The sequence below is a fragment of the Rhineura floridana genome, chromosome 3 (genome assembly GCF_030035675.1).
Source record: "Rhineura floridana isolate rRhiFlo1 chromosome 3, rRhiFlo1.hap2, whole genome shotgun sequence".
Classification (NCBI taxonomy): Eukaryota; Metazoa; Chordata; class Lepidosauria; order Squamata; family Rhineuridae; genus Rhineura; species Rhineura floridana.
In genome coordinates this window covers 131,094,855-131,122,369 of record NC_084482.1, presented here as the reverse complement: position 1 = coordinate 131,122,369, position 27,515 = coordinate 131,094,855, and the positions used below count along the sequence as shown (strand labels likewise).

General features: G+C 42.8%; 1 protein-coding gene across 2 annotated transcripts; it reads right to left on the bottom strand.

Annotated features, from left to right (window-relative positions):
- ACY1 (aminoacylase 1) lies at positions 1 to 27,515 on the bottom strand. 2 transcript variants are annotated; one of them, XM_061617923.1, is made up of 15 exons: positions 27,344 to 27,515; positions 24,912 to 25,060; positions 18,535 to 18,599; positions 15,261 to 15,365; positions 12,652 to 12,746; positions 10,093 to 10,169; positions 8,203 to 8,292; positions 7,761 to 7,817; positions 5,845 to 5,918; positions 5,139 to 5,188; positions 3,570 to 3,714; positions 2,443 to 2,511; positions 2,058 to 2,137; positions 1,609 to 1,669; positions 1 to 1,499 (listed from the first exon to the last, which is right to left on the bottom strand). In XM_061617923.1, exons 2-15 carry the CDS (start codon positions 25,027 to 25,029, stop codon positions 1,335 to 1,337), a joined length of 1,251 nt encoding a protein of 416 aa, XP_061473907.1. In that variant the 5' UTR covers positions 25,030 to 25,060; positions 27,344 to 27,515; the 3' UTR covers positions 1 to 1,334. The 2 variants fall into 2 exon arrangements, with proteins under 2 accessions (XP_061473907.1, XP_061473908.1); XM_061617924.1 differs by lacking the exon at positions 27,344 to 27,515 and adding an exon at positions 27,132 to 27,319.

Sequence of the window (27,515 nt, the reverse complement as noted above, 5' to 3'; positions counted from 1 at the left end):
TCAAATATTAAAAATCATGTAATCTTGAGAATGTACTTACAGATGAAGGCTTTATATTGTAGCAATAGGTGAATAATCATCTTCCCAAACAAGGGAAATGCTTTGCTAAACACAGTGTCGTAACACAGTGTCATTTCCTTGTGGCATACTTCAGAGGGGAGGTGGAGATGGCTGCCCCACTGGCCAAATCTCTTTCATTCACCTCTTACCTGTATGGCATGTGTCAGTAGTGGTTTGTTAAGATAGCAGTTCAACAGAAAATTAAGGCAGCACGCTGCAGCCAGCACCTCTGCTGTTCCATTCCAAGAACTGAAAATTCATGAAGACTCCCCCCCTCCATCTCACTTTGGTGGGTGGGGAAGAGAGGCTCCCAGTAAGGCCAAACCTGGCTTTCCCTTCATCCTTGGTTCAGAATCATCATTTTCCAGAGGAGGATCTCATATGACAAAGCACCAGTGCCATCATGCTATGCTCTTCTACAAGTGAGGCACAGAGACAAAATGTGATTTGCCTAACACCTTGTATCATATGATAATAAAGCTGAAATTTTTGAGCTTTTCTATGGTGGCTGGACTCCCACAGAAAATCTGAAACTATTCTTTTGAGAACCAGACGTGTCATAACCAAGAAAGCCAGCAAAACAGCCAGGTGTCAAGCAACAGCATTCCCCCAAAAGAGAAGGATCGACAGGGGAGCTCAATTATTCTTGCAGGTTAGGGGACTTCTGCTTCTCCAGTTGCTTTGCCCTTGGGTTTGGTACATGGAGAAGGGATCCCCCCCCGCATGATAATCACAGGACAGAAGGGAGAGGCACTGGAGTAATGGGGGCTGAGGACAAAAGGAGCCAATGACAGGGGAACAATAATTTGCTATGCATCCAAAGAAGCCTCAGCAGTGAGAACCTCAGTCTTACAAACCTGGTGCTTGAGGATTATCCTTTTCACCTCAAAATGGATAGGTGTTAATGATAAAGAGTAGGAGCTCTGGACCTGCTGCAGGAACTGTGCAAACAAGGATCCTGACTAGAAGTGCTTTGGTATAGAGCAGAGGACCAGTCCCTGACAACTACAGAGCTGTACTTTGTATGTGCTGGTGTCAAGTGTTGGTTTCTGCTTCCAGCTTGCTTTGGCCTCTTGTATACTACTCAGGGATGCTGGAACTCCGCAGTCTGTCTTGCGTGTGATCTCAGCAAGCCACCAGCCCCCAAGTCAAAACATCTAAAGCCTACGTTCCCCTCTAGCAGGGGCCCATCTCAAAATAGGAAGCAATGCAGTTTTTTAGCTAGTCTCACTCCCACCCCAGGTTTCAGACTGCTGCCTTCTGCTCAGACCACCTCAGGCCTCTGCTTGTAGAGGAGGGACACTGGCCAGTGCAGGGATGAGGTGGGCATAGATCTCAATCCCACAAAGGAAGATCTGCTCATTCAGGAATTCATTGTGGTCATGCAACAGCACAGGGGTGCGGTTCATGGGGGAGAAGCCAATAGCAGGGTGTCCGGCCTGCAACATAGTGGGAGAAGAAGGAGACAGCAAAACTTCAGCCAGAGTACCAGAAGAGAAGAAATCAAGTGACAAGATAAATACATAGAGGAAATCCCCTTGTACTCACCGCTCTGATATACCGGCTGTCTGTGGCAGCAGGGAAGATCTCACATTTCAGCTTCATGTTCCTGAGAAGACAGAGATACTATGACAGGGGAGCTCCCATTGTTGAGCTAGCCTTTTCTTTCTCCTACCATGGAGCTCCAAGCTGTTTGAAGGCAGAATTCAGATGGTGAGCATTTTTAAAATGGGGCAAAGGGTGCCTCAGAAGATACAAAGGGGGAGATGCTGGGAAGGGTGTGGGTTATTGAGCCATTCTCCTGTTCTCTATACAGATCCTAAGGGGAGTCTTTTTTTCTGAATGCCTGAATGTTAGATTCCCAAAAAATGATGTTGTGTTTACAGTTCCCTCTGTGTCTAGCAGGTGGAAACACCCACCAACCTCAACAGGGGTCCTGAAAAGGAAAGGAAAAAAAGGGTGAGTGTAAGAATGAGGAAATATGGCATCTTACTCACATGTCCCTGCAGGTGCCACTGAACGCCTTCCACCAGGGGTCAGATTCCTCTGTGGAGGTCACCGACTGATCCGTGTATTTCTAGCCCAAAGAAAAGGGTAGACAGTGAAACTTGGAGGAGGCAACAGGGCACCTACAGTGCAGGAGTCTGTGGCAAGGGCTTGGCAGCAGCAGCAGCAGCAGCAGGAGTGCAAGAGGTTTATGGACACATGGTAGAATAGGAGAGCAGCCGTATTTAGAGAGAAAGAAGCCCCAAGGGTGGGGGGGGGAGAAAGAGAGGCAGCAGCAGCACAAAAGGCCAGAGCCACAAGCAGAAATTGAGCTATGTTCCTAGATTTAAGGGACAGGAACAGGCTGCTGGACTGTTCCCTCATCTCTGCAGTTACCTGGTGGAACTCATAGGTAACACCTTCCCCAGCTGCCCGGCACCAGGCTGAGAGCTGTTCCTCAAATGCCTGTAAAGCAGAAACAAACCAACATAAAATATTATTTATTTCATTTATGAATTGCTTCCTATGAAACATCCTGAAGAGTTCTAACAATAAAAACAATTTCAAATCAAATACAGATAACAGACTGGGATAAAAAAACCCCTCAATTTATTAAAATAGGAAAGTCTTCAATAGGCGCCAAAAAGGCAACAGAGACAGCGCCAGTCTGATCTGTATGTAACGGGAAAGTTCCAAAGGGTAAGTACTGCCACACTAAAGGCAATGTACATTGTATGAAACAAATGACGTACAGTACCTTTACATACATATATGAAGGCAGTATACATTGTACGGAATGGGCCTCCTGATGAGATGGCATCTGCAAAAGGTCCTCTCCTTTTGGGTATATTAGCAGTGACATAAACTTAGCCTGTCCAGAATTATTCTTGGCCACAATTCTGATTTCCATTTATCTATAAGTCTACAATCCTCCAGATTTATCCCAGAATCATCTGCACTTCTTCCTATCACAGTTAACCAGAATTCTTCCCCCACAAATAATAATAAAAATAATCAAGTGCTCTGTAAACAGTAAGCTTAATCACTGATCCAAGGATCCATGCTGGCTAAGAACCATACTAAATCTCGGAAGCATCCCTCAGCTCTTTCCTGAATTGCCTCCCTCGTCTCTTGCAGGCTTTGGAGGAGTGTCCTGCAACTGGAGTTGATCCTTCAGTGCAAGGAGGAAAAGTAGAATGGGAGAATCATCGGAGGTAAGTTACAGGCAAAGAAATCACCACTTCAATTCTCCTAATCATAACCATTAAGGGTTGCAAGATATCTTCAGATCAGCTGTAACTAATGCAAGAAAAAATATTTTTAATGTTTTACAGTATTTTGTAGAATGTTTTCACCAGTTTTTAATATAAGAAGTCTGGGAACAAGAGCTCTAGGTGATACAATCCGCAGTAGGAAGAATCAGCATACACTCCAGCCATTTTCTGGTAAGCATATTCTGGGCAATATCCCATAGAATGAAAATTGGCCACCATTCCCTTTCTCTCAATGGCTGGATTCTGTACCTTTAAATCCACTGTGGGTGGGATGCGGATGTCAAAGGCAGCAGACAGCTCAGAAGGGACCACGTTGAAGGAGATGCCCCCATTCAACATGGTCAGGTTGAGGGAGGTGACGTCACCTAAAGTAAGGTGCTTCTCTGATTTCAACCTGTTGGAAAGAAAGGACAAAGACTTTCACCCCACCTCTTTGAAACTCTGGACTAAATTACTTCTTAAGTCTCAGACAGTGAAAAACCAGCTGGCTTAAGACCACTGTTCCAACTATATGTAGGAACAATAGGCATTTTCAATAGTCAGAGCAGCTAATATCCCACCTACAAAATGTGGAGTGCACATCCCTTTCTCATACTATAACTTACAAATGGGCTTGGACACATACACACACCCCACTTGATCACTCTGTATTGTTCCCAAGAGTGAAGGATGAATGCTGCAAAGCTGGGATGGGGGACGTAGTCCAACAACTTTTGGAGAACCACAACTCTTTTTGTCCCTAACCACTGGCCATGCTGACTAGGGCTGATGGAAGCTGTAGCCCAACAACTTATGGGGAGCCAAGGTCCCTCATTCCTGCAATAACAAATCCTTGCCCTTGCCAAACAGTGATCTTGCTCATGAACTACAGCCACTCTGACTATAACAAGCCATGGACCACTGTGGTCCATTGAATAACACTAGAATTGGTCCTAAGCAAGGATTTGTGTCTCACTTCTATGGACAAGCTAAAACTTAAAGCCCTTTGCACATTAAAAATGGTAGGAAGATAAATAGCAGATAATAAACAGTAACAATTCATAAATAATGCAGCTAATAATAAAACATAAAAGCTCTTCGTTAACATGGTAATACTTTGGGATATGAACCAGGGCCCTGCAGGCATAGCTCATTCATTTAATCGCTAAGACAAAGGGCTCCTAGTTCCATTTTACAACAGACAAAACCAAGGAAGTCAATGGGCCCAGTGTCATGTAAAGGTTCAATGGCAGTCACAGGAAGAAAAAGCCAGACTCTAGGGAATCTGCCATTAGTCTCATGACCATTTGTGATTAAAGAATGGGGAAGTAAGTAGTGGGACATCTCATTTTATCTAATGTAGCATGCTGCTACCTATGAAGGACTATACCACAATCAACTGGTTCACTTCTCAGTTGCCAGAGCACTTTCCCCCTTGCTGTGCTTCTGTTGACAAACACAATCCCTCTTATGGAATATGTTTGTCAGCAGAAGCACAAGAGGAAGCGCTTTGGTAACTTGGAAATGAACCGGTTCATTATTATTATTTATTCAATTTATATCCTTCCCTTCCTCCTGAAGGAGCCCAGGGCGACAAAGACATCAACAAAACAATTTTAACTCCGCCATCTAAAATCAGTTGAACACATTCTAAAAATATTTACAGTTAAAAACATCCTTTTGTCCAGTGATCTCTGGATTGCGGCATAGACTTTCATATTGTGATGTAGTCTCTCTTTTATTTACTCATTCTATGAGTAAATAAACGTGAGCCATAGAGGTCAGGCAAGGCCCTTTTCCCAACTCTGACAGGGTTCCCATAGGGGCCTTTTTTCTCACCTTTGGTTTTCACGCTCTCTGAACTCTAGAAATGATGTGATCACTCTGTGCTATGGGCAAGAAAGCAGAAAAGTAAATGCAGTGACATAGAAACATAAATACATAGTCTATCCTAGCGAGCAAATGTTTTTAAGATGTTCCAATAGCTGGATGACATCAGGCCAAAAGGAAATGGACACTTTACCCACATATCCCCCAGTCAATGCTTCTACATCCCTCCCTTTATTTATTTGGCATATTTATGCCCTGCCTACAAACTAGAATTCTCAAAGGCACCTTACAATATATATCTGAAATACAATAAAATAGACAAGAGTGATTAAGGTGGGGCAAAGGTGTATATAAGTTGTCCTCTGGCTCTTAGAAGCGTCAGTTGCCATTCTGCTGCTCAGTTTCCTCACCTGGAAAAGGCCAGAGCTTCTTCACTGGACTTCTGATGTCTTCAGTCATGGTGCTCTGGCTCTTTAGTGCCCCCTACTGACTATATGTCTTTCAGCAAGTCTTGACAGGATGGTATTGGAATGGAGATTGTAATTTACAGCCAGTACTGTGGCTTGTGCAAAGAATGGTCTATGAAAATAGCTTTCACATCAACTCAGATGGTTCAAGGGATTGCTTTTAGATCTCAGCAGTTGACTCTTTCTTGATGCCAAATGTAAGCAGCCTCACCTTTCACTCCACCTTGCCTCTAATCCTAATTTCTTACCAACTTTTCAGCAGCTGTGTTCTCAATGAATCTGGATCCATGTCCTGGGTTCCCTTCTACCTTCACTTTAATCCCTGCAGGTATTCAGGGGAGGCAAAGAACATGAAACACAAGGAAAGTAGAGAGAGTAATACCTTGACAGCCATCTACTACAATAAATGAGAGCCACATTCACATATCTTTTAGAGGAAGTATGCCACAATCCAAAGGATCAACATGCACAAAGAAGAGAGGAAGCATTCAGTAACTAGAATGTTGTTCAGTTTTTTTACAGTCCCGGCTGCTGAAGAAACAAACTGCTTTTACAACTGAATAGCAGGCTTGCTTCTTCAGCAATGGGTACTGCTGCAGAAAAAGCACACACAAAACTACAGCTGCATACATCGTTTGTACCCATATTGCATTCACCTTTTCTATACATATAAGAGAAAATATTGTATTCAACCCTAAGAGCCCCATATACAACACAGTGAATGCAAACAAACAAAACCTAAATAGCATGCAAATGCTTACATTGTAAAATGCAATGCCATGTATCAACATTATGCTGAATATTCAAAGAATCCTGCCCTCATCCTCAGCTGAACAAACCAAAAGGTACTCAGTCTCTTACAAACTGAGTAAGAAGGGTGGAGTAGACACCTCTGTGCTAGTTTCCATACAACATGGATCCAAGTCAGAGTAGGTACAAGAACATTTTATCTGCAAGTCGTAACAGGTCCTCACTGTTCAGAAATGCTCTGTTAGATGACACTGAGTGGATGTGCTGGGTGGTGGAAAAGTAAGGGGTTTTGTTTTTCTAAAAATACCATCATGGAACAGACTCTATACGGGCTTTGGCCTGTATTCAGTCAGATAAATTTTTCCTTCAACATCACTCTAGTTGTTGTCCCGTCTGTTTTACTGCCTCCAGAAATAGATGAACAATGAAGACTTCCCTATCTATCTATCTATCTATCTATCTATCTATCTATCTATCTATCTATCTATCTATCTATCTATCTATCTATCTATCTATCTATCTATCTATCTATCTATCTATCTATCTATCTATCTATGCCCACCCATTTGCAGGCATCTTACTAACAGGCAACAGGGATGGACTACAGCAGCGCAGGAATAAAGTGAGGAAGAATAAAGGAGCCTGCAGTAAGGGTACAGATGAGACACTAGACGATGGTAGTAGTCCATAGAGAGGAAGGCAGGAAGAAAAAGCAGGGATGAAGGGGAGGGTATGTGAGGTAAAGCCAGCTGGGAAGGGAAATAATGACAGTAAGCTGTAGTACACCAGGTTTATGACAGTATTTCAACAAATGGTGGATATTCTGTTACTAGGTAAGTATCCCTGCTCCCTTTTACAGATATACAACAACAAATTGTGGCAATCATATCTATATTATCTGTCAACACTCACTGATGTATTTCTGAGTTTTCAGATAATTCATGAAATTAATTATGTCAACACTTGCATGTGAATGCTGTCTTTCACCAAAGCTCAGACAATTGTAAAACTGTAAAATTATCTAATTCACAAGTTACAAGCTGTTACTGAAAATTCCAAGGTACAAAACCACTCAAACAAGATGTGACTGAGGTCTAAAATTCCAAGTCCATTCCAGTGATGTAACTGTGAATACAAATAACAGCTGCAGCTAAGAATTATGAAGTTCCAAGCCAATTCCAATTGAATGCTCAATATCTGCTCTGGCTCCTCCCTAAAGCCCCACAGTTTTAAGAAGGGTTACATGTATTACTATTTTACAATAAAGACACATGTCAACAATTCTTACTTTTTAAAAGATATATCTCTCAAGATCTGTAATGAAAATGCAAGCAAACATCATGTAAGCTCAGAGATGGGTCACAGAGAGGAAAATGCAAACACACATGCAGATGGGATCCCACATTATACTCACACCATGGGCATTTTTCGCCATAGAATACAGTGAAAGTATCTGTTGGGTTTGCCAATCCTGGAGGGAGAGAGAGAATGGAAGAAGCAAATAACAAATTTAGCTGGAAGACACAGCAGGCTTTCAGCAGCACCTTTTGATAAGGAAGCATACCACCAGCAAAGCGGCTGTGCATTCATTAATCTCATGCAGGTGAGATTATCATTATCCTTGTACCAGCAAAACAAAGGATCTTCACCAAGACTGCACAGATGGCTCTTCTTGGACAGCAAGTGTGTAGCCCAACAGAATCTCTCTCTCTCAGGCAATCACAAGTGCTGAGAAAGTAGTCCAGGTAATCACGAAGGATAATATCAACAAGGGGAAAGGCAAAACAAACAGACTGGTTGTATCATACATTCAAGTCCAAAATGGCTTCCTCAGTACCATGGCAATGGATTCTCACCTTCATCCAAGGCAAAGCCAATGTTAAGTGTTGCAAATTCAGGTCGCTTCACAAACATTTCCATCCCCTTGTGGCCCCCGATCTCTTCATCTGCAGGGGGGGGGGGAAGGAATTAAGTGGTGTTGCAAAACAAACCCCTTTACTTTTGTTCTCCAGCCAACCACATCTGTATATTTGAGAGTGGAAAGGAACCAATAGTCTATTACAACTCAGAGTTCGCATAGGAACCTATAGATTTTGTTCATGGCAATTCAGTTCACAATGGTGACCCACCTTGGCAAAGACACAACACACAGATGCTGTTCTCCAAGATCTATGATGTACAACCTGTTTGCCGCTGTCTAGCAGGAACCACTCAGTCTGCTCTCAAAAGGTCCAGGAAAACTGCAGCCTAGTCTAATTCTGAAAAGGCTGCAGGAACATCAGGTATCAGTATCCTGATTAATTGGGCTTCAATAGAGGTCCAGAAGAAATGTGCAATAGGAGAAACTGTGCTTGGATTCCCTTTGATGTCTTTTTATATACTTAAAAGCTCCTACACTCTTTCCTCAATTTAAACCCTTCTGAAGTGGCTATATGTTGCAGAGAAGGGAGAAAAAGAGGAAGCCACACTGCAGTTAATAGTAGCAGTTTGCTGAGTGTGATAGGGAGCAATTTAAGTCAAGGAAAGAGTGTAAGGGAAAGAGTTACCTGCCACCACCAGTTGCATGGCCTTAATCCAAATTAGGAAGCACTACAACTGTTTTAACCAAAGAAATGACATCAGGAGAGGAGAACACAGATCTTCCATTTACATCTAAGTTGGCCCAGCCTCTTGGTTGTGTGTTTAGAACCTCTGCAGATGCCCTTTAGTGTTCCAGGGATGGTACTGGAACAGGAGGGGCTGCGAATTCCAGGATCTATGAGCAAAGACAACCTCTTTCTGACCAGAGCATTTAGTCCAACATCCTTTTCTCACAGTGGCCAACCAGATGTTGATGGGAAGCCCACAAGCAGGACGTGAGCACAACAGCACTCTCCCCACCTGTGACTCCCAGCAACCGGTATTCTGAGGCACACTGCCTCTGACAGTGGAGGTTGAATACAGGCATCCTGGCTAGTAGCTATTGGTGTTCTTACCCTCCAGGGCTGCTGCTGCTACTAACTAGTATAAAATTCTGGTCCCACTCCCTCCACTCCTACTCTGTAGCGGCTCTTGAACAGACAGACACCAAAGCAGAAAACAAGGGCAGTCTGCGTGTATGAAAGAGAGAAACTCGTTATCAAAAGGGGATTGAGGACAGTAACTATAGTGAGAATTTGTGTGGCAGGGATTAGAAGGCTAGATGGATTTGTCTGGTATAATTGACCAGCTGAACAGGGTATGAAGGGACATCAGCCACAACTATTGCTGCTGACTTATGGGAGGAGAATTTGAGGACGGAGAAAGAGTGGCATTTCACAGCTTGGTCAAAGGGGATGAATGAAATGGGGAGGGAGGAGACAATATTAGGGACAGGAAGCATTTGTAAAAATGGGAAAGAATTGAGCTTTTAAATCAGAATAATTTTCCCTCAATATAAAGTGTAATTTTTCCATTTATTGATCTACTTTATTTCCTTAAGTCGTTTAACTACTAAACTGTGAGCCCTTTGGGGACATACATATGTGCTTTTAGCTATCACCAAAACCAATGCAGAGAAAGCAACCTGCAGAAGATTTATGCTGAAAATATTTAAAGTACTTAGGCAGCTTCTATTGGTTTCCTTAAGAGAGCTCAGCTTGCAGGAAATGTGCCTGTGGAAAGAGTATCTCCCCAGTCCTAACTGGATCACCCAATCACCTCTTGATCCTCTTGATCTGAGCCAATGCTAGGACATAATCAGTTTCACTGTGTATCCTGTAACTCACCTGGGACAAAGCTCATATGAACAGTTCGTGGAAACTGTCTCCCTTCGGCCTTCAGTCTCCGGATGGCCTCTATGTACCTGAAAAGAAAAGGGCCTGGTTTAGTGGCTGATGGTATCGTGGGAGGACCCAGAAATGCTCAGCCTATACTCAGTCAGGATTGATTGATTGTGTTTATTTCGGTCATAGACCAGCATGTAAAATACAATATGAAAATACAAAAGGAGTAGAAAGAAGAAATCCAGCTAGACAGTTACCTTTTAAAACCAGATTAAAATACTTAAACGAATTCATTTTAAAACCAGTATTGTATCTAAGGTTAGTTATGCATTTATCAAATTACTTCTACAGTGTATGGCAGCAGCACAAAAGCTAGCTACCTTTGCTGATATTTGCGGAGTATGATCAGATAGCAAAAAATCCACATAAAAAGCCTCGTCCCTACCAGGTATGTTTCGTAGGATGGGAGTAAGTAAATCTGAGCGGAGATCACAATAGAATATACAATGAAGCAGAACATGGCCCACTGACTCAACTGCCCCTTGGTCACAGGGACAGAACCGCTCAGCATATGGAATTTTTTAAACCTACCATCCAGGAGTGCCGAAGGTAAAATATTGAACTTGGCAAGCGTGAATGCTTTCCTAAACTTCAGGATGGTCAGGGTAGCTAGATAGCGAGCGGGGGCAAATGGTCTTGAGTTAAACCTAAGATCAGGATAAAGTGCAGCCTGTGCTAGATGGTTTTGAAAATCTGAGTCTAAGATTCGTTCGGAAATAGTTGGTTTTGCTCTCGAGTAACCAAGAGTGAGAATAGATGAAGTGGAAAAGCCTAGGCTCAGTAACTTCTTGTTTAATGACCGCATCCATTTGGACTGAAAAGCACCAGACAACGTGAGTGGAGCCAAGCCCACAGGAGCAAACATCATTTTTAACCAGAAGTTTATTCTGGACGTCCAAATACGAGTTTCTAACTTGGTTAGCCCGGCTTCCAAACGCACAATGGAATTGGGTACACATCCCGGTATGCCAAGAATAGCTCGCAGAAATTTGATTTGGTCAGATTCTAAAGGAGTACAGTTGTCATAGGCACATATCTGTGATCCATAAAGCAGCTGAGCAATAACTTTAGTTGCAAAGATCTGAATTGCTGAAGGAACATGTTGACCCCCTTTAGTGTAAAAGAAAAAAAGAAGTGCCTTCGTACTTTTCTGGGCATCTACGATGGTGCTCTTTACTTGGAGTCGCCATGCTCCAGACGATTGTAATATTATCCCGAGGTATTTAAAGGAAGCCACCTGATCTGTTGGATGCCCATTTATCTGCCAACGATGCTTGACCCTTTTTCGAGAGAAGACTAAGACCTTGGATTTATCATAATTAATTGTCAAGAGCTCTTCCCTACAAAAGCAGGCAAGAGCAGTTAATAAACGTCTTAGTCCAATACATGTAAGAGATAAAAGGACTACATCGTCGGTATACAGGAGTATGGAGAGGGGCCTCTGGGACAACCTGGGCTGGTGAGAACAGGCCGGGGTCAAACTTTCAACCAAAGAGTTGATGTAGAAATTAAACAAGGTAGGGGCTAAAATGCACCCTTGCTTAAGTCCCCTAAAGGTGGGAATGGGGTTAGATAACTGGCTGGCACTATTACATCTTATTCGGATGAAGGTATTATCATGTAAAGAGAGTATGAGTGACAAAAGATGCCTGTCAATGCTAGAGGACTCAAGCTTCGCCCATAGTCTGTCTCTGCGTATCAAATCGTACGCTGATTTGAAGTCGATAAAAGCCGAGTAAAGGGCTCCCCGAGGCTTAGCCATATATTTTTTGGCCAGATGTTGGAGAACTAGCCCATGGTCCATAGTGGAACGTTCCGCTCTAAAACTGGCCTGCTCCTCAGCTAGGATAAGATCTTGCTCTAGCCATGTTGGAGTTTCTCAAGTAAATGGCGGGCGTACAGCTTACTGTCAGTCAGGATTGTGCATGGGAAGAAACTGTCAAAAAGACAACATATTTGATTTAAATGGAAGAGGTGTATGTGTTGGGGGTGGAGAATGATTAGAAGAGGCTACCGCAGCTAGCTGAAGCCTGGATCAGAGTCCCCTCACTCCTAAGACACGCCTTGCAGGGCACAGCAGGACAAGGACGACGGCTTATATTAACTCTTAAAGAGAATGGCTGAAAAGATCATACAAATATTTCCTGCTTGCAGGATTTAACAACCACACATTATTCAGGCAGCAATTGTATGTATCAGGAGTCTGCTTATGCCACTTTACTTTTTGGGCACTGAACCCATTACCATTTTATGCAAGGCACGGGTATATGTATTCACTGGCTAATTAGGATTAAATCATTGACTTCTACACTCACTGCAGATTTATGCAGAATGTAACTAAAACGAGTGCTCTGCAGAACTGTGATAGGATGGGACAATCTTCTCAGCCATGTCTCGTTCCCATCATACTCCAAGGTAAAATTGGTGAAACAGCCCTCTTGATTAACATATGCATGCTATACTGCATAACATGGAAGTGAAAAGGCTATTGAATGGACTTACTGGATGGAAACACATTTCATATCTTGGGCTCCACGTGCATAGATATTTCCCTCAGCATCCTTGAAGGCTGAAAAGGGGTCATAGCGCCAATATTCCTGTAGGAAGGAAAGCAGCACAGAGCAACTCAGGAAGACGGGAATGGTGGAAGACATGAGACGTTCGCAAATATGGCACCCTGACTACTATAGCACAGGAAAAGGCTACATATTTTGAATGCAGATTTCTGTCACATCTTGGATCCCTCAAGTCCTTTTGGGAAAGATTCTCAAATGTTATTTCTAGCTCTCAAATGGTATCTTGGGGCCAAATCACTTCTGTTACAGAGGCAATCAGAAACATTTCCCTGATGTTATAGAAAGAGCAGTGATACCTAAAGTGATGCGGGGGTACCGATTCAGTCTAGACTGAGTTAGATGAGAGTAAAACAGATTTTAGAAACTACTTTACACTGAAGGTTGAGCAACACTTACTGTTCTGCTGGTTCCAGTGCGTCTCCACCTCTTTTCTGAAAACGGGGGAACGCAATGCTGGTCAAACCCCACCCCTTTTTACTGTAAAACCTGGTGGGATCAGCTTGTGTGTGTGGTTTTTTATTAGCTTCAAAGAGATTTTGCAATGGATCGGCAGATCAACCCATTTCTCCTCCAGATGTGGCCAGTGAAAATGCTTTGCTGTAGGTGACTAGGGTGCCCACAGCCTGGGTCAGGCCATCTAGCTTGGTATTATTGATTGATAGCAGCTCTCCAGGGTTTCAGACAGGGGTCATTTCTAGTCCTTTCTGGAAATGCCACTGATTGAAGTTTTTTGCATACAAAGCATGTGCTCTATCGCTAAGCTATGGTCCTGCCTCAGTCTTCTCAGCCTAACTTAAGAGTAAGCAAACATCTGCAAGAAAGTCATCCTGACACCATCTAAGTCATCTAAGAAAACAAATGAGGAAATGCTCATTGCTTTTCATCCAGAGGTATCTCATTGGCTAGTAATGTCAGATAATATTTTTTTAAAAAAAGGACAGCAATTTAGGTATTTCATTTGTGGATAAAGAATTCTTGGAATCAGAGTTCTACTGTGTGATTTGGTAACATTTTGAAACTAGGGATGACCTTTCAGAGCAGTCATTTTGCAAACTTTCACTGGCTACTACATTTAACTGTTCTAAGGAATATGCTCTCCACTCTATTAATGGTGATACCTTTGTAAATATCAACCCTGCTTGGACATTCTGTGCACCAAATTGTAGTAAATGACTTAGCTAACAAATATGTAATAGGCATTAAATAATTTTATGAGATACAGTAAGGCCCCACTTTTCGGCGTTCCGCTAATACGGTGCCAGCGGGGTGATCAGATGGAGGGGGTCTGGAGCTCCCCGCGCTCCAGCTGATCTAGCCGGAGATCAGCTGTAGAGCGCTACAGCTGATCTCCTCCTCTTCTAGTGTGCTCAGACTCCTGCGCTTGAGCTGATCGCGCTGGAGGAGGGGAAGATCAGCTGTAGTAGTGCGCTACAGCTGATCTCCTCCTCCTCAGGGTGATCAGACTCCCGCACTCCAGCTGATCATGCAGGAGGAGGGGAAGATGGAGGGGAAGATCAGCTGTAGTGCGCTACAGCTGATCTTCTCCTCCAGTGTGATCAGCGGGTTAGGTTCCAGACCCCCGCACTACAGCTGATCCGCTTTTCGGCGGTTTTCACTTTTCGGCGGGGGTCTGGAACCTAACCTGCCGTATGAGTGGGGCCCTACTGTAATTAAAACAGTATGGCATTCTTAAGCTATGTTCTGGGCATAATTTTCAGTGTTTTTGTCATTCAAGACCTTATGGCACTACACTCTTCCAAGACAGATTTCCACAATATTACATGTTTGGTAGCAGACTCCTTATATTCATTTTTGGACACAGTATGTCCAAATAGGTAAATTTTTCAGAAGGTTTCTCCAAAACGTAGGCTGACCCATGCTGCACAATTGTATGTGACCTTGACAATGACATTCAAGGTCCTTTTTGAAGGTGGCATCCATCCACATCTTCTTTGTTATCCTATGTACAATTGATGGGTTAATACAATTGTATTAACATGCTGATGCCAATACAAGTAAAAATGACATCATGGTTAGCTAACTATTACAGAAACCTTCTAAAGGCTTACAATTCTTTATTTTCCTCTGTAGGTGGCACTCTGCTGGTATAAAGCAGGGGACTACAATTAACTAAACTTGTAGGGTTTCCACTGAGTTTCAATTATAGTGCTCAGTCAAAGTTATCCTGCATCTCATTCCTCACCTGTTTTTATTCCCAAAGAGTGTGCGAACTCCATTGTTTGTGCTACTAATCACCCAGGAAGACACAGTCATTAATGATATATATAAATGAAAATGCATCACATCAATATGGGCATTATAACCTGCATCTTCTGTAGATTCAAAACAAAGAAGCTAATGTGGAGGATTATCTGGTGGGCTATAACACAGCCATCTATCTTCTTGGAGCAATGTTTCCAGGCTGTTATAAAGCATTCTGAAGGACACATTCGTACACCAACACCCTTTCCCAGAAAAAACATCACAGGCAGCAGCAAGATGTAAAAGCCTGAATCCAAGGTGTCCCCTCCTTACCTCAAATACTGGTACCACGTCTGTATGGGAATTCAGCAAGATGGAGCGGAGCTGTGGGTTTGTGCCTTTCCAGGTCAGGATGGTGATCACACGGCCAGGGCAGACCTGCAACAGAACATTAAAGCAGTTGGGGATTGCTCAGCCTATCTCTGGAGCTGTATGGAATACTTGGAAACTTGTTTTTCTAAAAGAAATACAGTGAGATAGCAAGAAGGGCTGATGGGTTATGAGAGAAAAGAAGCCCTATTCTGGCTCAAACTCTTTCCCCTATTTGTAGCTAAGACTTCATAGTCATTTTTGAGTTTGAGTTTTATTTATTTTTTCTTCTCAAATTGGCAAGAGAATGATTCCATTAACAAGAAACCAAGGGACAGCAAATGTACTGGAGTCTTAAGGTGGTGCTGTGCAAATTCAGGCTTCATCAATGGCTACGTGCTTGGTCACTTGTGGGAAAATAAGTACTTTAAGGTGACCAGTTAGGAAAACTGCTTCAACAACTCACATGTAGGGCAAATGGGTGTGTGGGTGGGGGGAACTTTATGGAATGAGTAGTTTCCATGGACTTGTTTGCAAGGGTGAAGATGGGACATACAGCATTGCAGGTAGAATCAAAATGAACCTCAGAATATAAGCAAGCATATAGTCTTCTTACTGCCAAATCAGGCAGTTCCAAACTGCTTCCAGAGATCCAGGTTCACCCTTGCAGCTCCCCAAGTTTGATTTTCAAGGACATAAAAATGCAGTAATTTCCAACCCAGAGAGATCCCACAGGTCACTAGACTGAGTCCATAACAGTTACAAGACCTTTGGAAAAGCCAAAAATAAGTCTATCATGATAAATACTGAAATAAATTCCAGTTCTTGAAATGACCTATTTATAAGGGGCATTTTAACAATTTGGAGAAAATTGGTCTTCATCTGTACACAGGAATAGAGAAAGTTACCTTTCTTGCACAATTCAGTTCTTTTTCCTCCTAACAAAAACAAATTCATTTTTGCATGACATTCATTGTTAACAGTGATCAGTCTAAATACAGCACATAATGCTGGAAAGGTCAGGATGGATCTGTTCAGGAACAGACTGAGAAGCTGGTAAAAACAGATTAATGGGATAGCCAGCTCTCCAAGGGATTAGAGGCTGCAAGAGGGTTGTGACAAATTATAAACAACCGATATACACTAGCATTATCAGAACTCATCCAACAGCATGGCTTCAATCAAAAGGTTGACTGAGAGTAAACCTGAAGCCACTTCCCCCACCCCCACCACTTTGAACCATATAGACCAAGAGAACATAATGAATAAAAAAATGGAACCATTTATTACATTTCTATCCCACCCTTCAGGTCAGGCCAGCGTACATGATTCCTCTCCCCCTCCCCTGCCACTTTATCCTCACAAACAGGTAAAGTAGGTTAAGCTGAGAATGTGCACCTGGCTCAACATCACTAAAGCTAAACCTAATTCAGCCGTCAATGCTGTGGCAAAGTAAACAAAAACAAAAATGAAAGTGAACTTCATACATTCATAAAATTTTTGAACTTGAAGGCACCTTTGATGTCCTATTTTGATTTTTTTTAAAAAAAATAGTAACTTGCAGATTGGTGGGGAAATTGATTTGAGCAAACTGATTGTGCGCACACACGCAAGTGAGTGATCTTATATCCATGTCTAGATGTAGCTATAAGTGGAGCACAGTTTGACCTATCTGGTTAAACAGTGGAGGCTTTGCCACACCAGTGGGAATAATAACTGTATTCTGCCAATTATAAGATCAGTATTATTTAATTATTTTCAGTAGTCACATAACCACTCTCCACAAAAGCTTTTTTCAAAGGTACTATTTGTTACATACTGTGGGAAAGTTTTCATGTGTACTGACACATTGTTGCCAACAAGCAGATAGCTCACATGAGAAGTATTCTACAGAACACAATGCATAATTACCAGTCAACCAGGATCCTGTCCCAGACCCCAGGAGATCTCTTTGGAGGAAGATGCTTGGGGTCCTGTGGAGAACTGCTACCACTGAAGAACTGGAGAAACTTGTAGTAGTTCAAAGGCAGTCTGAAGAGTTCTCTCTCAGGAATTCCTCTCTGCCCCCCCCAAGAACCCCTTTGACCCCATCCTAAATCCAGCCTTGATTCTCCCCCTCAGGCACGCAGGCAACAGCAGTCCTAACAGGAAGTCTAGAGTCGCCAGAAGGGTGCCCGTTTAGCTGTCAAATAGTTCTCTTGCCAGGGTAGAAAGATTGACTTGGGAGGAAGGCCTGCTCAGGAGGAGGGAGAAGACCCAGCTACACATGATGACCCAGCAGAGGACCAGGTGGAGGAGGAGCTGCCAATGACTATGTAAGTCTCTCAGTCTCCTCTGGAACTTTGCAGGGCTCTCTTTTAAAGTCATTAATCTGCAGCTCTTACTCTGGCTCCAGTTTCCGTACCAGGTGCAGGTCATGGACACCAATATTGTTATAACACAAAAAACATTATCACCAGAGAGAGTTTACATGATTAACACCATAGGCAGCGTTCTCTTACTAAGGGTATTGACTGATTAATGCCAACTCAGGCCCTAACTGTGGAATATTCTTTTGAGAAGTGTTAAAGAGCACATTTCTGAGGTCACAAGGAAATATTAGGTTGCAGACATAATGCAGTGATTCCAAATTTTTGAACCCAAATTATGATCTTGATCTCACCCATGACTAATAGGAGCCTTGTGGATGTTTTGCCCATGTGAATGTCACCTTCTTATTCCAGACACTTAAGCAGATGACACTGTAAACACTAACACAATTCAAGAAAGTAAAGTAATGCCCATCTTGTAGGGTTATAGAATAAGCAGATGGAACAGAACTAAAAAGGCATGTACTGTTGCAATATCCAATTTGACAACCTCTGTGCTACAATAATTCTTTCTGCATTATAGGTTTAAAGTTTTATTTCTGCCTCTCATTTTGTTAATTAATTATGAGTATTGATGTTCCATTGTATTTACATTTGGTATGAATAGTTTTATTCATGCCCATTGTACACCACTTTGGAACCTGTCTCGATGAAGGGAGGTCTAGAAATATTTCAGGTAAGTACATAGAACATTGTCCTTGGAAGCCACTAACCATTGACTTTAGCACAAAACCCTCCTGTGTGACAGATTACTGACACCTCTCCTTCCCAAGTCATAAGCATTGAGAGACTATGCAACAATCAGTCTGGCATACATGATCAGACATCCTGATGGAACCCAGATCAGGGACAATGATGTCATGATTTACCTCCACTTTCTGACACTGTAGGCCAAGTTCTGAGGCTATTCTCTCTAAGAATTTCACTGCTGTGTCTGGAAAGAAGGAGAACCACTATTAAAATCACATGTCAACACAACACATCATTTCAACCTCCTTTCAATCAATAATATTTATTTTATTTATGTACTAACTAAAAACATTTCTTTATCGCCCTTAAACCAGATATTAACAATGTGGTGTACAATATAAGAAGCAATCCATTAAAACACACTAAACATCATTAGCATAGCCTCTACAACACCTCCCAAGCCCCCCTTGTCCATTACAAACAGTAGAACATTGGCCCAGATGTGAACAACAAATGAGCGTAACACATTGGACAAGGTTGTAAAAGAAATTATTTTTGGGAAAGCATCTTGCATACATAAACTGGCCCTTTTTGCATATCTCTACAGCATATACCAAAGGTCACTTGCTTGACTCCTCTGTTTTACATAAGGTATAGTATTTCTCTGTCTTAAGTATTTTCTGCTGAGCATTTTTAATAACAGGCATTTATGTAGAAATATACACACAGCAATTTGCCCAAAGCCATCTGCTCAACATAAGAATAGAAGAGCCTGCTGGATCAGACCAATGGCCCATCTTGTCCAGCATCTTGTTCTCACAGTGGCCAACTAGATGCCCATAGGAAGCTTGTAAGCAGGACCCGAGCGCAAGAGCACTCTTTTCCTCTGTGGTTTCCAGCAACTGGTATTTGGAAGCACACAGCCTCCGAGTATGGAGGCACAGCATAGCCATCATGGCTAGTAGCTACTGATAGCCTTATCCTCCATTGAGCCATACAGGGATTCCCAAGTCCATCCAGCACTCTGTCAGCTGGAATATAACTGTTCTAACCTTTCTTATCCAAAATGCTGCACCCCAGTTTCTCTTTCTGATAACATGCCAACTAGATCATGAAGTATTAAAACAGATTCCTCCCTCATAATGGGGGAGGGGTATGTGTCAAATCTATAACATTCTATGAACTATAAGGAATATTTCATAAACTTTTAGGATGTCATTCCAGCATTTGCTTATAATGAGGACTCCATAAATCCACTCACCAGGGTGCCAGTGGCAAGTTTGCAACTCTGAACTTGGCACAAGGGGAGACCTCAGGGGAGATGGCACTGGCGTTGGGCAAGGGGGAAAGCAACAAGAGGGACTTGCCCCATTTCATTTCTTCTCTGAAGCCCAGTGTGATGTGGGAGAAAAGGGCCTGCTCTTCTGCTATTGCTTGATGTATATTGCTCTGAGGATTAGTTGGACATATTATCATTTAATCTGGACTTATCACTGCTGTTAATTCCTGTGCTTCTTTTTTTCCACGCATTGCAAAGTTTACTTACATCTATTTTTTCCTTGCATAGCCACCTGTGTGATATGGGTCATCCAGTACATGATGAGAAGCTAAAACATTCTAGAGATTGTAAGTTTGCATGGAGCAGCACTGCCTTATTTTCCTTGTATGGGAAATCATAAACTCCGTTTCTGCAAGGACTATGGGGTCATCTGTATAATAGTGACTGTGTCCTGAGAGAGTTAAATCTTTTGCAAAGCTAGCCCTCCTTTTGGGAGCCACTCTCTGTTTCAGAACCTTTTATGTGGGCCTCCTTTACCCAGTAGGGCAAAACAAAAGTGCAGGGAAGCAAACAGGAAGCAGACATTATTAAGTGCCCTTTGATGCATTCTTCTCCCAGCAGGGCCCCTCTAGCAAAACAGGACAAAAAATATACAACAAATCTTTTCTCCCTGCAATTCTTCGCGCTGGAGTTTTCTGGCAAAATCCTCCTATAGCCTCTCTCCTTGGACACAGGGAACAGTTCACACAGTTTCATTCTGCCTAGCTCAGAGGTCTCAGAAGAAAGCAGCACAGACAGTCCCATAAGAACCACATGGTTTCATCAGGTATTGCTCTCTCCATGAATCCAGGTCAAGACTTTCTCCATGGAGGCCTTTTTTGTAAGCAACACTCTAACTGCTTTTGCAAACTGAGTGAAAAATGTACATAAACTATTTATGGCCCACTCCACGTTTCTTTTTCACACTAACATACACAAGTCATACATCCCAGTCTGAAGATGTTTTTAGTCTTCATAAGTGAAAAAAATCTGCTGCATATCTCATACAGCCAAACAGTATTCTAACATTTTATTCTAAGTATTTTCCACCATGATCTTCAGCTGAAAAAGGCTGCTAAATCGGCTTACAATTATCAATAATAAGATGGTCCCTATCCTCAGGTTTACAATTTAAAATACATTAAAAAATAGAAAAGGAACTGGGAGGGATGGGGAAAAGGGCAAAAAAGGAGCAGGGTGTGACCAAGTCTAATGCTATCAAGTGAGGACAGTGGGCCAGTTCAGTCCCTCACTGCAACCCCACATTGTTGGGATTTCTATGGGTTACCACCAAGGAAAATCCTGCCACCGGAACTTCCGTGAACAGGGAGCTCTGCACCAGGTGGAGACCAGATTAGCTGTTTTGAGCTGGGCAGAGGAGTACCTCTGCCCCATACATGTACACACAAACACTGCAATATGACAGATCAGGGGCATTAAGTGATTTTTGGAAGGGGGGAATTAAGCTGTTTTGCTTTAATATGAAATAAGTTGATATGAGTCAAATGTAGATAGTAATTCAGTGCATGTCTGCAATAAAATCAATTCATATACCTTTATTGTATCAAGCTAAAGATTTCTCAGAATAACTTGGCAATACCAGATTTATTTAGAGATTATTCACAGAACTATCCAGATACACAACTAGTGGCAGTATGAACAAATGACTGAGAGTTGTATTCATCACAGCACCAAGGCTAAGGTTCTGTCAGCACAAGGATTTCTCCTTGCTTGATGGAATGATCTCCCCCTCTCCTCCCCTTGCATGCCCCCTAAATCTGTTTTGGGGTTTTCCCCAGCCCTCCAAAGCAGATTTGGGGATGATACAGGACGCTCACGGAGGAGGATAGAGGGGGAATCTCTTGCACTAGTGCAAAAAGTTAATTGAATACTGCCCTGAGTGAGGTTGCCCCAAACCCATGACATCCACATGTGCACACTCAGCTATGACTGGGATTTGGCTTTCAGTGTGCTTTGAAATATAGCTTTATTTCATATCCAGTGTATGCTAAAAGTTGAAACCTATGCATGGTGGCAGGTGCATAAAGCCAATAGCAGGGGGTCACCACACAGAGCTTTTTAAAGAACTTTCCAATGGCTATCATGCAGCACGTGTACACATGAGTACACTCTCACATGATGTCTTTTCAATTAAAATACATAACCTTACTGCTCATATGACTTTTGACTCTAGCTCAAAAGGCCAATGTAATGCTATTCAAATGCATCAACCAAACTAGGACTGCAGTCTTCAAGCCATTTATTCCAGAGTAGTCCAACTGGTTTCAATGGCCTTACTTTAAACTACATGATTTGGGAACAGGAACCTAGGTTACAAGGTGACTTAGCAAGGGTAAACTTGCCAACTTATCGTTGAGTCCACTAAGGACAAGAGTCCACATGACTGCAACTCAGTTTTTGCCTGAACAAAATGGATGGGAGCCAATGTATACTATAAACAAAAATTCTCTTCCACCTTAACTCACTTGAGTGCTCAATGAATACAGATTTGCTCCTGTTGCCATGAAAACAAGGCTTAAATCCCCTCACTTTGTGACTCATTAATACTTCAGGATAACAGAGGGGCACTACTTGTTTGAAGTAAGCTCTGGAACGTGGACTTCACTCAGTACTAAAGTCCAAAAAGCAGCAAAATGTTTCTTGGATAAGCAATAATGTCTGCTGCTTCACACTATGAATAGCAGTGGGTGTCAAAGATTACCATTACACCTTCCCAAAGTATTTTCTTAGTTAACAGCATATGGAACACATTATTTGTTTCAAATGGCAACAGCCCTGGGGAGAACAATGCCCCAGAGTGGTCACAGACAGAATGCCAGTGCTAGAAACTGAAAAAAGCGTATTAAGGGATTTGTCCACCAGACACTTGTACAGCTGAAGGAACAGAAAGGGATACTGTACCAGATCTCTCTCTGTGGCATAACTGACCCCCACAATCTACATTGGGGTGGGGAACCTGTGGTAAACCAGATGTTGCTGGATTTCTAGTTCCCATCATCCCTGACCGCTGGGGCTGATGTGAGCTGGAGTCCAGCAACACCTGAAGGCTCACAGGTTCCTCACCCCTGATCTACATGATGCTCATCTGCACTAGGAAGGTGCAATAGCTGGGAAGGTTAAGGCCAGTGGAGCATTGTATGTGGGTTGGGAATGTGACATGAAGTCTCAAAGCATAGATTGAATTGTGTAAGTAACAGAAGCTTTACACACACACACACACTGCAGCTTCAGTATTCCCCTGCATACGGTGAAACATTCCATTCTGGATTAGCAGGTTTCTTTTGTTCCTTTGCCTAGTGAGGAACATATTTCTTTCAGTTACAGAAGCCTCATTTGCTGGGGTATTTAAACCTCTCCCCCCTAGAGCCAGAAAAACATGCAACTACCTCTGCAGGTCCACTGGAGCTTTTGATATGCATTTTCCAACAGTAGCTTCCCAAACTTTTCTCTGAAAAGTTTCAAAAGTAATTTGTCATACAGCATGATGATTTGCTATTCAAAGCGGGAAAGGGCAAAATTCCCGCTTGGCATGCTCAAGCCCTTGTGTTCTCCTAAAATGGTTCTCTGAATTTTGGCAGGAGGCTATAATCCAACAAATAGAGAAACATGCTTAAGTCATTTGACTAATAATTCAATCTTATATGTACCTACTCTGAAATAAACTCCACTAGGTTCAATGGGACTCACACTGCTGTTATTGGAATATTAATAGATAAAATTATATATACATATATACAAAAATGGGACTCACTCCAGAGAAATGAGTGTAGGACTACAGCCTTCAGCATGTTTAACTGTATTGAAATGTAGTCCTACTGTTTGTGTTTGTGTCCTCCCAATCAGTTTTGGCTTCTCTATTTTCCTAATGTTGAGAAAATCCCAGTCATCTTAGTACTTCAAAATGGTAAGGAAGTTTGGGCATGTAGTCCACAGGAAATTTTTACTGGTGGAGACCAAAGCTAAGTTCTCGCTGAGAGAGTAAACCCATGTCTCTGGGATGAATCACTTCAGAATGCAGATGGTGGGGGCTCACATGGCTGAATGTTTCATCATACAAAAAGACCCCTGCATGTAGAAAACTAGTTGTCAGGGGAAAGGACTCTAGCGTAACCTTCTTCCTTACATACTAGCCTTCTATGAGCAGCAAATCAAACCCCATGAAAATGTCAGATAACACATATTAACATGTCCTGTAAGATACTCTGCATGAAAGGATTTTTGCAGAATGTACTGCACTGTATTATTATAACATTGTTGTCTATTACCATTTTTGCTTGCCATATATTGGCCCGGATATTTTAATTAACAATTTAATAAAAATGTCCAAAAATGTCCCTTCTCAGTTTTTATTTTAAAATAAGGCTAAAATGCTGTTCTGAGCTTCCCAAAGAAACAGTGGCTTAGAAATGTACCAGTCAGTGCTTGTCATGCTCTGATGGGATGCTGTTTGCAAAAAGAAAGCAATTAAACACAATATATGGTGAGAAGAGATTTGCCCCCTACACTCCATGACAGGCTTTAAGTGCTGAGTGACAATGGAAGCCATGCCTAAATGTAAATGTACTGCCTTCAAGTCGATTCGACTTATGGCAACCCTACGAATAGGGTTTTCATGGTAAGTGGTATTCAGAGGGGGTTTACCATTGCTTCCCTCTGAGGCTGAGAGGCAGTGGCTGGCCCAAGGTCACCCAGTGAGCTTCATGGCCATGTGTGGATTCAAACCCTGGTCTCCCAGGTCGTAGTCCAACACCTTAACCACTACACCACACTGGCTCTCACAGAAAGCCATGCTTATCAACGTGAAAATAAAGCTATAGTGTATGAAACAATGGGTAGTGCTGATGCATACTTCTAAGTTGTACTCAGGATACTTCAGATGGAACAAAAAGCACAGATGAACACAGGATTATGCAAATATACCCAGAGATGCCTATTGCAACTGGATGGGTTTTCCTTTTTTAAACTGTGCCGTATATGACAAATGTGTTCAACACATCACAGCTAGAACATGCGAGGCAGAGCCATTTCAAATGAACTCTAAAAATCAGTTTGTTTTGTTTGCTCCGGCAAATAATGCAAGAACATTGCCTCCAGCTGCTAAAGGAACCGGCCTCCAGATGGAGTCCCACTGGTTGCTGATTGATGTTTCTGCAAAGTGACAACAGTCAAGTAGACTGCAGCTGAACTTTGCCTTTCTGAAAAAACTAGCCTCCTTACCATAATCAGGCTCTGGCTGGAGAGTTTTGATTCTCAGATATTCCCGGAAGAGAGTGACCGATGGGTCTTCTTTGGGGTCCTTCTCCCCTAGCCTTTTAGGGTCTTTCTCTGGCAGCATGTTAGCCTTCTGGACACAGGATATTAGAGTCCTACAGGAAATAGGAAAGTGGTAGACAGGACGTTTAGATACACACAGAGAAAAAAATGCCATTCTCCCTTATATGCTGTTCAAAGTAGAATTTTGTTGCTACAGGTACTAACTTGTATAAACACATAATTCCTACTGTGCATTCTCTTGCTTTCCTCAGGCCATAGCAACAGAAGGAAATTACCTGCTGCCAGAAACACTTGATTGGTGATTTCAAACCTGTTCTAGAAAAGATTAGCTGCCCAAATTGTAATGGTTCAAACACATCCATCCAGAACTATGAAAGCTGAGCTCAGCACTAGAGGAAAATTGTCATAATGCCCAAGCAAAAGGATCCTGATCAAGACTTTCTTTCAGCTCCATCACACCTAATATTATGAAGGTCACAAAATTTAATTTAGAAATGAGCATGGCTTTGTGCAGTTTCCACAACAGCGGCTTCTGGGTACTGTTTCTAGTATAGAGCTGTAGAAGGCAACTAGTGCCGGAAACAAGAAATGGCCACAACTGTAAGAGTACCTGGTAATGTGTTCACTTAACTATATGGAAGCTTTTAGGCAGACACCTTGGCAAAAGGTGGCTGAGCATTGGAAACACAAAAGGCTACAAAACTGACTTACAAGTTGGAAGCAGAGCTGCCGCCTCCCCCTCCCCCCCGCCCCTGTCAATTAATAAATGCATTCAACACAGAAATTCAAAAGGTCTAGTCTTGCCCTGTTGGGGTAGGGAAAGTTGCATCGATCTCATTATTGCCTGTCAGGCACTATAAAAGGCACAACTTGCATATCAACATGTAGCTGATCTTGTTCCAGACAGATGGGTTCAAGACCCCTGCTGAGGGAACCCTATGACATAAAGCTCCAGAACCCGGGCTCTCCTATAGCAAGGTAACAATGCTATAGGATACTGAAGAATCAATACTGTCCTTTTCAGACATCACTGGAGTGGAAGGAAAGTGGGTAAAACTGGCAGCATTTAAGAGAGGCACACAAAAATGTCTAGTGATTATGTGTTAAGGAAACTGGTGGGCATAAAGTGGGCGAGGGAGCACTAAGCTCGCTACAGTAAGGTATGGGAAGTATAGTTTGGGGGATTTTTAAAAAAGAAACGTGGCAAGAAAGACTGCAGATGCTTCCACCTGGCAGTTTATTGTGAAGGAGGTGCTAGTCATGTACGCAAGTTAACATCCATATGTGGTAGCTCTCATCAAAATACCATACCATCGCCACACCCCATTTAATAAAAATGTACAATTTTTGTGGTTTTTTTCCCCTTTTTGGATTTTCCACAAACCGGGTAAATCCAGATTAAACAGGAAAATAATATGGGATGGCATTTTGACAAGGACAACAATACGTGGACACTGCAAAAAATTTGAATGCATGAGCAGCACAGACTTCACAAAAAACCTCTGTGTACCACAAGAGCTGGCTTATAACACCACATTATCTACCTGCTGTGGTAAGAATTATCTGCTTGCAACCAGGCATACTTGTGCATACATGAACAGGGAGGTTAGTAAAAGTTTGTTATAGCTTCTAACTTTTGTGGACTTTTTTTTCACAGCTAGACAAAGTTAAACAGGCATAGGAGGGAGAACAATAGGTTATCCAGGGAGCAAGGATTGAGAGAGATTTTTTTAGAAAATAAACAGAGATGCATTTGGCAATGGAGATGCAAAGCGAAGTTTGGGAGCGTTTGCCACGCACTGAAAGCATTTGATGGGATGGTTAGTGTTGGAAAAATACTGCGGTTTAAATAAAAAAAAAAAGAATTTGAGAAAATAGAAAAACAGTAAAGGGCAAGGAAAATGCGTTTATGGAAGCAGGCAGGACGGGGGGGAAGCCACGCAAAGGAGGCTGGACTAGGAAGCTGTAGTCGGTTCAGAAGCGGTTCTAAAGAGGAGGGACAACCTATAGCGGAGATGAACGTGGAAAATAAGGTGCGTTTACGGAGTGAGCGGGCAGGAGTGCTGGAGCCCGCGGTGCTAAGCGGCTCCTCACTCACGAGCTATGGTGGAAGAGTCCCATATGCAGGGTCAGAGCGGCGCAGCCCCCTCTCGCGCAGCTTACCAGGCGGCTCCTGCCCTGGCCCAACTGCTAAGTAAACAAGTAGTTCAGCAGACACCTCAAGAGGCAGCGGTAGGCTGGCCTCCCCCTCCCCCCTGCAGGCAGAAGGGCCAGCGACGGTGCCAGGCGCTGTCGCTGCGTCCGAGCCGGCAAGGGGGTCCTTCCCGGGCAGGGCCCCCTCACTCGTGCCGTGGCCAGCGCTTCTCCTCACCCACCTCTCCGGTCGTCGCAGAAGCTACTGCCAGCTTGCAGCTCTCCTCCTCTTCCCTGGCTCTGCTGTACTATCGGAAGAGGAGGAGGGCTGAGCGCGGGGACAGTCCTGCCTCCAGCCCGCCCGCCGCCCTCAAGCAGGGCCAATCCCACAGGCAGCTTGCAGCCCTGCGCCTG

Bases quoted from the DNA above. Each gene is read 5' to 3' on its own strand.
- ACY1 (XM_061617923.1), bottom strand. From the start codon at position 25,029: ATGCTGCCAGAGAAAGACCCTAAAAGGCTAGGGGAGAAGGACCCCAAA. The intron at 5,189-5,844 runs GTAAGAAATTAG...TCTTGCCCATAG, and splicing joins ACACAGCTGCTGAAAAGTTG to CACAGAGTGATCACATCATT. The intron at 2,138-2,442 runs GTAACTGCAGAG...TCTTTGGGCTAG, and splicing joins TTACCTATGAGTTCCACCAG to AAATACACGGATCAGTCGGT.